Consider the following 13,427-nt stretch of genomic DNA (forward strand, 5'->3'; position numbering starts at 1 on the left):
ACTAATGCTATACAAATATCATCCACAGAAATCTACCTTAACTTCCCTTAACTAAGCTCAACTTTGAGATAAGGTTGACATATAACTTACTCTCCATTATGTAAAAAGAAGTGATGAAGAACAAAGTGGGAAGGGGTGTTTGAGGATCTCACTGCTGCACCTAAAGTGACTGGGAAGCAGGCGAGCAGCATGCATGCTTCATTTTTGTTGAGTTTTGTATTCCATTTGTATTTAATTTTGGCAGAAATAGAATGTTGCTTAGGCGTGATTTACATTAGCGTTCCTAATTTAAAACCAAGGTTATTGAAGGAAAAGTGACATGCATTTTTCAGTAGATAAAAATAACAGCAATAGCAGCGTTTGAGACAGGCAGAGTATGTGCTGCGAAGGCCAGGGCTGTACCTCTCTGAGAGGTCCTGCAATCCATGCAGGCAGCAAGGAGACTTTTCTGGGGAATTTACTGAGCAGACCACAACAAAAAAAGAAAAGGGAAAAAAAAAGCCTCCAACTATCTGCTATTTCCCACAGGCACTCTAATCGTGAAGGTTATTAAGCACAGCATACTTGCCTCAGTTCAGACCTTATCACAAAGTAATGAATATCTGTATACCTTTCAAGTGCACTCAAGATGGAAGCCTCTTTTGTTCTGATAGCAAAAGAAGACAAAAAAAAAAAAAACCTGACCATAAAATGACTGCTAGCTAAAATCTGTTAGATACCGTAAACAAATCAATTAACTGAATTAGGTTCCTTTTGACAGGTTCTTGTCATTGTACTTGTAAGTAACAAGTTAGAGCCTTAATCCAATGTAAATCAATCTGCAATTTACTTCATTTGCATCTATAATGTATTTGTGTATGTATGCTTTAAGTGGGTTCAAAAATTCTCCACTCACATTTGTAAATTCATGCAGTAAGTTTGAAAGATAAATAAATAGATAACACATCAGGCAGCCACCTTACTTCCTGCTTACTTGCACAAATTCTACCCAAAAGCCAGCAAAATCCTCCTGATTCAGTCAATGTAATGATCACAGAAGTAGGCACAGTAAGGCAGCAGTCTTGATTGCTCTAAAAATTCAAATAAAGACCTAATTTCCCTGAAAATCAACAGATTTTCTGCTGCATAATTTAGATTATGTTGTCAGCTTTGGAGACTAGTTCAGGGAGGTGAGATTTTCCTCTGCAAATGCATCACCCATCAGCCAGCTCTTTGCAGTGAGAAAGATACATGTATGTTTTAAATTGACGGTGAGATTAATCCTGAAGTCATTGCTCTCTAGCTAAGAATTTTGGGCAAACCCATCAAGTCTAGAGGCTGGCAACAATAGCACAGTCATTGAGGCCTTGGTAAATTTCCAATGTTAGGAAAGTTTCTTCATTTTTTTCTGTAGATTATCCTCTATTAAGAGAGAATATTTGGGGCAGAGGAGCAGAGAGTGGTTTTCAAACTGGGGACGGTGCACTGTAAACATTTTGGCATGAGTGCAATCCCATCATTCACAATTTTCTCTCCTGCAGGTTTCTGAGCATATGTCATTTAAATAAATTTATCTCCTGATGAATGATTTATGATATTTTTGAGGGAAAACATATTGATCAAATGCATCAGAAATTTCAAAAGTGAACATTTGCCATGGGGTTATTTCCTTACTCCTGCCAACTCATCCCGATATTTCTTCTTGCTACCAAAAACACTTGCACAGTTGCATTACGATTTTAGTTTCCATAGAAACTGTTATAGGGTAAATACAAGACAGTAAGAAGTGTGAATTTCACAGTCCTGTGAGTGCGCTGCTGCAGTCCTGCTCTCCCCACCTAACCTTTCACCAAAGGTTAATGCTACGTCTCGATTTTAAGATCACAGGCACTTGTGTGGCTGCCTTTCCACACCTCACATTGCTGTGTGAATAATCAGATCTACCTATGTCTTGTTGTACAATAAAAACAAGTTCCTCTACAGAGTTTGTGTTATTCTATTTCGTAGACCACTTCAACTAAACTTTACAATGAGAATTGCTGCTCTTTTTAAGTCTGCACACCAAAAGAAAGAAAGCTGGAGAGAGTGCTACCAGGTAATGTATGAATAAAAGGAAATAAATAATTGCTTCATCACAACTAATGGCTTCCACATGGCCTTCTGCATTTATATGTACAAACAATGAGGAGCTCTACCCTTGCTGATGCCAGCTGCTGCCTGCCCAAAAGCCACAACAAAAGGCACGCCATATTTCCAAAAGGCTCTGCTAAATGTATGTGTGGTCATGTCTTCCAAAAGAAGAAATGAACTGCAAATTAACCTCCTGTTTTCAAAATTTATCTTGTTCCCTCCCTAAATGACTCTAACACTTACCAGAAAGGCTAAGTTCTGGTAATCATCTTAGAGTTCCTTCACTTCTTTAGACATCTCTCTGTATTTTGAATTCAGGCATTTTTTTTCTAACATGCACAGTAAGTCTTTTCTTGTTCTCTTAAAAACATAACTTCCATTTATCTTCACATTTAGATCTACAGCAGTGTTCTGTACTGCCTAAGATTTGCCCTTCTTCCAAAGAATATGCCTTTGCATGTATACTGCAATGAGATGGAGAACTGTAATTACTCCTGAAAACAGCAGCTGAAGACAGAGGAACTTGTCCCTGACAAAATGTGGAATAAGAAGGTAATGTTGAAGTTTCTCAGTAACACAGGTCATTTGGGTACACTATTAATATAGGGGTTGGAGGACAACTTTCTAACCCCCCAGCTGCTCATTTACCTAGTAAAGATCTCCATTCATCATCAGATAACTACATTTCTAGGAAAGAGGCTTATTTCCATATACAACCTTTACTCTCCATGCACCACTTTCTTTCCTGTAAAACCACTGTGACTTTCACTTCCTTCAGCTGGGCATCCAAAGTACGTAGGATGGCACTTCCTCAAGCTTCTTGGATTTGTCTTACCTTCCCTAGCTTTCCATAAGGATTCTAGAGCGTTCTAGAAAAATGAATACAAAGCTCCTTTCCAGACAAAGAAGCTGAAGTGGGACAGCCACAAACGCATGGCAGGATCCCCAGATGCACATAATCGTTACTCTCCACTCCTAAGATTATGACCTTGGCTCCAGGGACATCATCTAGAGTTGTGCTATTGTAACAGGCTTCATTCTCACTGTCTGGGGTAGCTGTTTCTATTTAGCAACAATGTGAAATAGGATCAAACAGAGTGTACAATGCCTCCTAAACAAGAATAAAGGCTGTTTAATTAAGGAAAATTCCTCCGGAATTAAAAAGGATTTAGTATTGCTTACAGTACTGGGTGGAAGATGCAATGATCACCAAGTTTATATCTTTATTTACAGAAAAATATTGCGAACTCAAATGCCAATTAACAAGGCTAAAAGAGAAGCTACTTGAAGAACCTTTTGTATTTCTCTGATTTTCAGAAATCAACAATGCCAACAGTTGTACAGTAGGCACACAGAATACAACACAAGAACAGACTGTTTCTAGCCATCAAAAACATCAAGGGTTTGGCACATTCACTAAGCTAACCAAAGAAACGTTCCCACTGGTAGATATGGTGACTTATGGCAAAGAAGTGTATATTCTAGATGGTAAAGAGGAAGAAAGCATTTTTGGTAACAAGGGCTACTTATATTCCTTTAAAATCACTACTTGCTGATGGTCGTCTGATGCAGTGTACCTAAGTAGTTCACTATGAGTGTTGTTAATCACATTCAAATTTAGTTAGCTAGAAAAATAAAAAAGAATTGCAACTTAAATTTTAATAGAAAAGTTAAAGCTTATTAAAGATGACACTTCTATCAGAAGGTAGCTGTGTCAGAAATACACTAAATCAGGAAAGATTCCCATGAACTTCTCAAGTTTTTAATGGCAACCTAAATATGAAATCTACTCCCTCTTAGAACTCTGAAAATAAATGAAAAAATTGGCACAAACTAGCAGAACTCCCCTAACATAGTATAAAAACTGCACAACAGTATAAGAGGGGGGCTGGCAGGGGAGTTGATAGGAAATTGACTAGATCTCTTGTACATTGAAAGCTGTGCCAATGCAAAACAGCTCACTGTCCACTCTGTCTGGCAAGACAAATAAAGGAAGCCAGTTCCCCAATCACTGATGATCCCACCAGACTATGAAAGATAACTTCAGGGATGACTAAGAAATGCGTGAAGTGGTACCACAGCAGCAAGGAGTATTTGTTTCTGGCAGCTAAACTCTGTGCCTTGTCTGCACTTATACTGGATACCACACATCATGTAGGGCAAGGTGCTCAGCAGGTACCAGTAGCTCCCAGCAGACCCACTCTGCTGGATACAGCTCAGATTCACAGTCACAACACAATTGTCATATACGTGGTACTTTAAATGAGCAGATTGTAAACGGCCTCTTCGTATGCTACATGGAGACAGTGTAGCTTTCCCATACAGATATCATCCAGAAACATCATTCAGTACTAATGCTCACCTGAGTGCCAGGGCTGCTCCATCTGAAAGTACAGATGTGGATGAGACCCTAAAACCTGGAATTTGGCAAGTGGCACACATATGTAGGGCTGCTCACGTAAGCCACTGTACCAGAGTTATTACTAGAAACCTCCATGCAGTCACAACCTGCTAGTGCCTGACTTAAGGCCAAGCCTTCCTACTGCTGCATGAGTTGTGTCCTCTGTGTATGTGACATAAACAGGGCTGCTGGAATGCTCCCTCTTCTGCTGAGCCCCACGACATGGCTCAAAGCAAAACAGGCACAACTGGCCCACAAGTGAGCGTTTTGCTTCACATCACTTGTAAAATCCTATCAACGGACAGCCCAGGTGCTGTTTCCATTCAGCCCACACACAAATCCATGACAAATAGCAAACTCATTCACACAGGTGCTACATTTCACCACCTTAAAAGTCAGGATTTTTTCATACCTTTCATTTAATGCCACCGCTGTCAATCCATAAAATTGGCAACAAAAACAGCCTTTATATAACCTAATAAATAAAAGTCACCGAGGCAATAGCTATGCATATATTTTAGCTAGAAACATTTTGCTAGAAGAACATGAATGTCCTCTGTAAAGCGGGTAGCATTTTAAAATAATGTTCTAGCCATTGTTAATACTTTATTGCTATTCATCAAAGAACCATTAATCATGGTGAACTCACTCGGTATTAATGTGGATGTCATAAAGTACTTTTGCTGCATTTCAATTATAACTCAGCCTTTAGAATGCTGCCAACATTACATGGAATACTACTCTACAAACCAAATGTGCATAGTCTGTTCAGAGAGAACTGCAGTTACATTCTGGCACAAAGCAGCAACCTCTCCCACTGCAATGGTGTCCTTCACATGCTGAGAAGCCCACAGGGCTGGGTGCAAGGAGCACGGTGGCAAGCTCAGGTGTAGCTGCAGCCCACAGAGCTGTCCATGTTCCTCCCAGGGATGCAGGCAGGAGAAGCATTGCTTTGGACTGCATCAATCTCACAGGCTTAGCAGCAGCTAAGTTGACCATACTTTCAGGACTCCATAGATATGCTTTTCTCCTTATTCCTGTGATGCCCCAAGGCACACTCTTGCTTCCAGAGCTATGCACTCTGTTGTTTTTCTTTTTTTTTTTCCATGTGCCGCTTCTGTCCAAATGAAAACACCACGGAGAACACATGTCTACAGCTTACTGTCTTTAAAGACAGCAAAGGACCATGCAGTGTATCAGACAAGGCCTAAGGGAACTGATATCCTGACCTCTCTGACAACACTTTAAAAATTAAAAAATCCCTTTTTCTGTCCTCAAGAGACACAAAAAAAGAAAATAAGCAGTATCAAATGCAACGCAGAGCTCCACAACCAGCTCCTGGCCATCAGGAAGTCAGGAACTTGAGTAAGTTTAACCACAGTGCCAAACAAACCAGTATTTTTATTCGCTCACTGCCAGCACAGCTTCCATCAGCATTCTAAATACAGCATCAGTGACAATAGCACAACCACCACAATACTTCTCATCAGCAACTACGACGAATGAAGCAAAGACAAAAATATTTCTTATTATCTAAAGGAATGTTTTATAAAAAAAATTCAAGCATATAATTCACATTCTGTTTTCCTTAAGTAATCAGTGCAACAAGTAAGCACACAGCAGAAATGCCTACCTTGGGAGCTCTGGCATGTTTTCCACATCTGGCATCTTTGACAAGACTGATATCAAGCAGCTCTGTCTCCTAGAAGAAAAAATTGCAACACATGATTATTACATCAGTAAAAAAAACCCAATGCCCTATGTTCTGTATCAGGGGTTCACCCATCTATGCTGACTACTGCCCGAACTGAAGACAGTTTTGAGGCATATGTGTTGGACTTAAGTCTATAAGTACCACAATGCTTCATATACATAACTGAGTTCCCTCAAATACGTGCATGTTTTACGATACACATAATACACATTAGCCACATTAGTCAAGCTTATTTCTTGGATCACTGAATAATAAAAAGTACAGCAACTGAATATTTATTTTCATACAATTTCAGTTTTTTGATGCTAGTCACAGTGTGAAAAATGCCATAAAACAGAAAATCCTGTCTCTGCAATAGAAAACTTACTGTATTATCGTAAGAATATTTTGAAAACTCCATATTAAGCTCTGTAAGCATTACAGACAAGATGCTAGCATGTTCCAGGAACTCTACAGTGCTTAACAAAAACCACGTACTTCTGACAAGCATTTCATCATCTGTCTGCTGCTCTCCAGTTCTAGGTTATACAAAACATGCTTTATCTGGAACAAAACTGGCACATAATAACAGCTTCTGTTTGGCACTTTCCTGTCCTTCCCTACCCATGTGTACTGTGAGCCATCTCCTGTTACCAGTGGTTTATCAGCTCTGCATCACCCTGGCAGCACAGGAAGGACAGGGCCAAGGACAGGAAGGACAGGCCTGCTCTACAGCAACACCAGCTTAGCAGGGTGCTCACCTCAGGATGGACACAAAGCTTAGACCCTTCCACCAACACCGCTTCTCCCCCAGCCTCACTTTATGGCAGAACCGTTTCTGATGGTTCCATGCTAGTTCTCATTTCAGTGCCCCCACTTTTGTAGGCACAGAGCATTCAGGAAGCATGAAGGAGACAGGAACGTGATTTCCCCACTGGTACGTACATCCATGCAACGTTACACAGGTTTGGTTTCTCCCCAGTATTACAAACCATTTTGCAAGACACAGCAAGACCATCTGATCTATTTGGCATTGCTTGACAATCTTCAAGAACATCTTAATACTGTCTGCCTCATTTACACTAGTATTTGGACTAATAGCCCATGTTAGAACAGCTCAATTACATACTAAATATAGTTTAAATGTACATCAGTGGGATTGGGAACATGCTACAATTAGAGCTATACCAGTTCAGTGCGCTTCGGTCTTCCAGCAGTAATTGCAAATGCTGTGCAGAGAATGTGATATCTCTGTGCCCAACAGAACCATTTCATTTTTTAATTCCAAAGGGAAGAAAAAAGATTTTCTCACTGACATATTATTTTGCTGTGGACTACTTTGTATCCTTATTTCTTTTTCATTTTACAGGATCTACTGCTGCAAAGCTCTCAAAGACTTCTGCAGTCTAACAAGACATGAGCTCTACCACGTGACTATACATCCGTAACATTCCCCCCCTCCATCCCAGTTCTCTCCTGTATAGTACCAGGTGAAGTTCCATGACCAGTTTTTTTCCTTTATGGAAGTATTTTATAGGTTCCCTTAGGAAATCACCCAAATACACCAGTACACACAGCGTGTGCATGCAAACACTCTTCTGACCACTGCAGCCTCTCACATTTGCAGCACTGCAGCATTCCTGATGCAGTTGAAGCACTTCGTGTTTCATGAACCCAAATTTCATGCCCATTTTGAACCTAGTCTTACTCCATAACTACACTCCTCTTCTATACTATCTTTCTTCCACACAATGGCCACAAGCTGCTTAGGGTAGAGCTCAATACTCCTGAGTGCAGAAAGGCCCTTCAAGCACAGAAGTACAGATAACCTCCCACTGTTAAGGAGACAATCACATCAGGAATGCCTACAAACTATAGATACATAGATAGATAGATACAGAAGGACGTTCAGAAATTGGCAGAACTGAAAATCATGACTTATGGAAGAGCTGCATTCAAGTTTGTCCCAAGGCAAGGGAATGACACAATGCAGGATGAACTACAGCAGTTGATCACCCACTCTAGGCTGCAGCATTTGGGCTGTGCACGCCTGCAAGGTCCCAACCTGATGCTCCAGCAGAGGTTGCTCCAGTTTTGACTCCTACCTGCAAGTCAGTTGCACCCCACCCACCTGCTTATGGAAGGTACAACAGTTCTTGGACCTGAGACCTGTGATGGACAGCTATAGAAAGAGAGGGAAGCTTTGTGGGGCTGCTTAAACAGCATTAGCTGGCATAGCTGCAAGGAAGGCCAGATCAAGTATCCATCTTCTGGCCTCTCTGAGCATTTACTTCTGTTGTTATCTCTCAGAGCAGATTTTAAAATGCCCCACGTCTTCCTTTATATTCTACTTTGACAAGAGCATTGAATTTTGAGGACTATTTCCTAAGCAGTGAACACAAGCCACAAGAAAACAAAGTCCAAGGTCTCAGTCACCATCAGATATCCAAAAGGAATGGTCTTGTATATAGTAATACAGTAAGTGTATTTAAAAAAAAATGTAAAATTAGCAGCATGGTACTTTAGAGCATAGAGCACAGCATCTAAGTAGATGGGAGCAGGATATGGATCAATGTAATTGTCTCTGATGGCAGCATTCAGCAAGGCCTGGATAAATCAGAATTCATAATGTGCCTTTTCTTAGAAGTTCCTTGGTTCAAAAATTCCAAACCTTCAGGAATCCTCCGCCCCCTGAGCACTTGCTTTCATCTTCCAACCAACTAATTAAGAAGACAGAATGTAACTTCCTCCCTAAAGACAAAAAGGACAATTTCCTATGCCCATTACAAAACATGGACAGACTTTAAAGAGAAAATACACACAGGTATCAGACAGAAAAGTACCCCATTTCCTGTGCAGCAGAACAGTCCGTGCCCTCCTCTGCTCATTGTCAACAGTAGTTTTGCTACCAAATTCCTCTGTGCTGGCTTGGAAAGTGCTTTCTGTGCTGCAGGAGGCATGAAAGCCATAGCAACTGAGAAAAACAAAATCCTGCACAAGTCCAATTTCTCCCTGTTTAGCTACCTCCAGTCACTGCCATTGGGACTTATTCATCTTGCAACAGAATAATGTTTCCTAATGCAAATGGTAGATCTCCCTCATAATTTATGATACAGAAATTCCTGAGAAGTGAATTATTAATCCTACTCCGTTTGTTTTCAATTAGCAGCTGAGACAGACGTATTCATATAGGGCTTGGTTGTGCAACCTCACTTTTATGGGTGAGCACACACACAACAAAAGCAATAGATTGTGCAACCCTCAGTGACTGCTTAAGCACTTATAATTAGGCCCGTCCGAATTTAATATAGTAACACACCAATTTGTAGCAGCAGAGGATCTGGCCCACTCCTATTTTAAACTGCCCAGAATGATGTCGAGTGAATCACCGTATCTTGGGAACTTGCTGGTGACGTAGAGCCAGCTACCAAGCAGGATTCCTCACTGACCTTGCTGGAGAGCTCTGCTAAATGGCCCTTGACGGCACGGAAGCCTGAGAGCGCGATCAAGTGCCCTACAGAATTACACAAAAACTATGTCAAGGAGACATAGCAAAAGTGGGTGTGCATTGCAACAGCTGCACGGGGTAGAGTAGATATCTAATTACTTCACTTATACCCTGAACAAAAATAATTCCACTTTGCTCAGAGTGCTCCCTTTGGTTGAACGTGCATTGCACTTGCCCAATCTCCATTTTCATGTTTCCTCCGCTGCGACACCACTGGTTCACTTTACGCTGCTCTGCTGCCACAGGCATTGCAGGGCAGGGGTACAATCTAATTGATGTTCAGTTAATTCACATCTGAAAATGTAATTTCTGTACAGTATTGAAATATGCTGCTTCCAGGTTGAAATCTGAAGATGACATGCGCCTGAAAGCTTAAACAACTCTACTGAATATTACCAGTCTATCTAATAAATGACACAATGACGCTCTGCATTCAAAGTTGGAATTACACAGTCCTGGCAAAATAAACTTTGAAAAACTAAGACCACTTCATAAACAAGCACCACTTAATACTTCTCCATGGCAACATCCGGCAAAAGTTTTCAAGAGAAATCAGCGCTTTGTTGCAAGAGACTTGCCAAGGACACTTAAACAGCATTTTCTGTTGGGAACAGTTAATCACAATGAAATGTTTCTTTAATATAGAGGGGTTCCATCTCGCTATATTAAACATTGTATGCACATGGAAACAGTAAAGATTTTTTGAATGAGAAAAAAATTCTATTCTACCTTAGCTTTATTTTTTTTCTACATTTTTGAAGTGCTATTTAAAATAAAAACACGAGCGACTATAATTTTCTTACAACGTGGTAGAAAGAAAATATTGAGGTCAAGGTTTGAATGAGATTTGGAACAGTTACAAGCTATGCAAAATAAATATCTGGCCCTCCACATTTGAACTACATATGTAGACAAACTCAGTAATTTACAACTATTTATAGAATAAACCTCATTCAAGTTTCAGACGCTTGACAATGTGCTTATAAATCAGCCACACTCATATTACTTCAGGACTGAAATTCTCCACATTGGAAAGAATATTTTGCACTAATTAGAAAAGCTGATTTCAGAGGTGTATATAGTCCTCCTGTTAAATATATATATATTTTCCCAATTATCATTAAGAATTAAGTGAAACACAGCAACCTGTTTCCTTATACCAAAGGGAATCTTTCATCTTTTAAAGACCAAAAAGAAGCTAGCATTGATAGCTACAAGATCAAATAGCAAGTCTGTCCGTGACATTAATTGGAGCTGAGCTAAGGTAGTGCTGTCTTTTCCTGGAAGTGCTGTTGCACAGTTTGTAAGCTGTTTCTTCCTCAAGAGAGACAGGCCCTCAGAAACCTACCTCCATGCTTCTGCCTGCCAATACACAACTCAGCTATCAGGCATCAACAGTAAACAGTAAATCACTGCCTGACAATCTCTCCTTGTCTGCATAAAGTTGCCCTTCACAACTTCAAAGTACTTAATTCCCTTCCTACTTAGCTTTTTTTATGAGCCACTGGAAAGCATTATATTAATGCTCTAACTCACCCACCTGGCCCAGAGCCACCAGACCTCTTCCAGCTCCTCATACGTGATGCTCTCCACAGAGATACAAAGCAGCTACTGCAATCTATTTTCTTCCACAGACAAAGAGGAAAGCAACGTACAACTACAGTCAGCTGCAACCACATGGTGGATGATCTCCCTCAGGGAACCAGTTTCAAGGGGTTGTACAGGGACTGGAATTTTTATTTTATTTTATTGAAAAAAAGTTTTCTTTGGGGGTGGAAAGCAGTCATTCCATCTGCATGCTTCAACCTGAGGTAGGCTTTATCTTGGTGCCCATCACCTGCTCCTAACTCAAAAATGGCTGAATGTCCTCAGCCTCTGCAAGGCCAGAACTAGTATTTCGATCGCTTCAAATGCCTTGCAAGGTCTCTGCGCTTGCAGGTCCTACCTCACATGCCAAGTTACACAACATCCCTACTGCAAGTCCCTTGCGGTCCTCCTGCAGAAGAGTGAGACCAATTGAAAAGTTCTTGCTGTCTTAATAATGCTCAGTCTCTCAGTGTATCCCTGCAGACTTAGAAACAGCAACATTTTCTAGTGCAGGAAAAACAGTCTACCATTTATTTGAAGCACTGGACTATTAGGGAAAAAAAATGAGAAGGAATTTTCATGCTAAGTACCCTTTCAATAATGAGAGCAAAACAAGTCTTCTATACCTATTCACACAGCTTTTCACTGTTTCATTAATGAAAACTTCTTTTACTTGGATCTGAAGACAGTGCCTAACCAGTCTAGAAACTGGCACAGTTTTTAAAACTCTTACGGCTGAAGAAATTGTCAGGAAGCAGAAGAGAGCACAGCAGTAAAGATTCCCCACCTCCCTTCATCACAGCAAACTGCCCAGCACCCACAAGAGCGGTTCTCCCACACTCAGCGCAACGCAAGTGCCCTTGGTGCTTGCAACTGGGTGTTTCTCACCCAAATCCTTCCTTTTTGGGCAGCTGAAAGCAGTGTTGCATGTACACCAGCACCTCTGAGGACTGGGATCAGTTTGCTTCAGCTGAACTTGTTCTCAGAGAGCTGCTCTCAGCATTCACACAAATGAATAACCACAGGAGGAGAGAGGAAACTGACGAGGTGCGGCCAGCATTCAAGAAAGGAAAGAGCCGGGGGAGGATCTGCTTGCAAAGAAAATACAAAAGCATATTGTAGGCAGCCTTCATAATGATACTTGACTGATTTTTATTCACATAACTGAGAATAACCTGGCAATTTTTAGCTTTAGAGTCACAATGAAAAGTACACTGAATTGAAGTTTTAAGCAGCAGATAAAAAAGCAGCATTTCTATTAAAAAGCTTCTAGTTTCAAATGAAAAGTCACAATCATGTGTGATTATAATGATTAAACGCCATCCTAGAACGGACCATATCACATTTTGGGAGCGATGTTCTTGCGTCCTGACTACATGCTGACAAGGGATAAATGATTCTAAGGACTAGCACTACGGCTCTGCTTTTGAAGCAAGCAAAGCATGTTATTTTCAGCTGAGCTCCCCATAGAGCACAGATCTGCAGCAGGGGGTTCCCTCCCTGCTCACACCCATGGGCAGAGCCCCAACTGCTGCTCAGGGAAACTGCTTGCAGAGTGGTGAGATTTCCCCAAGACAAAGCAAGAGCAAATCCACTGAACTTCTGCTATGGAAGTAACGTTCTATTTATGCCGCATTAGATTGATGCATCTAAAATAATGCCAACATATTTATGGGTTTGGATATACGTTTTTAGAAGAGACTTCATCAGATGAGGGCGGTTTTGGCAGAGCTGCACTGTTCTGGAATGGTTTTCTTTCTGGCTAGCTTTTTCTTTGTGGAGGAGTTTACAGACTGCACTTTTAATTAGTGTTAATAGCCCAAAGCTTTTGGCTTCCTTATATTAAAGTAATAAATATTTCTGATACATTTAAATTTAACAAAAGTGAGAGATTAGGAACTCAGAATTGCTCTGCTTCCTGCACAGTACACAGTTTCAAGGTATCAATACTTGCCCTATGCACATACCTGCAACTTCTATGGGGGAATGAGGCAGAAGGATTACCAACTGAAAAGGCAAAGGGGTCAGCAACTGAGATCTGTTCAGCAGTACAATGTGCATCTCCTGCCAGTTCGTCCAGCTTGGGCACTGGCAACGCATTACTTAACTGAAAAACCTGTAATTTAGGC

At 40.8% G+C, this 13,427-nt stretch overlaps 1 protein-coding gene across 4 annotated transcripts in view; it reads right to left on the bottom strand.

Annotated features, from left to right (window-relative positions):
* Positions 1–13,427, bottom strand: part of PLCB1 (phospholipase C beta 1) — a 367,244-nt gene that overhangs the window by 262,657 nt on the left and 91,160 nt on the right. For all 4 annotated transcript variants that reach the window (XM_065738851.1, XM_065738058.1, XM_065740515.1 and 1 more), the window contains exon 3: positions 6,144–6,212. In XM_065738851.1, the coding sequence (XP_065594923.1) occupies positions 6,144–6,212 (69 nt within the window). The remainder of the gene's footprint in view (positions 1–6,143; positions 6,213–13,427) is intronic.

Source organism: Cyrtonyx montezumae, unplaced genomic scaffold (assembly GCF_038088225.1).
Source record: "Cyrtonyx montezumae isolate F1298 unplaced genomic scaffold, pur_monq_1.0 scaffold_0, whole genome shotgun sequence".
Classification (NCBI taxonomy): Eukaryota; Metazoa; Chordata; class Aves; order Galliformes; family Odontophoridae; genus Cyrtonyx; species Cyrtonyx montezumae.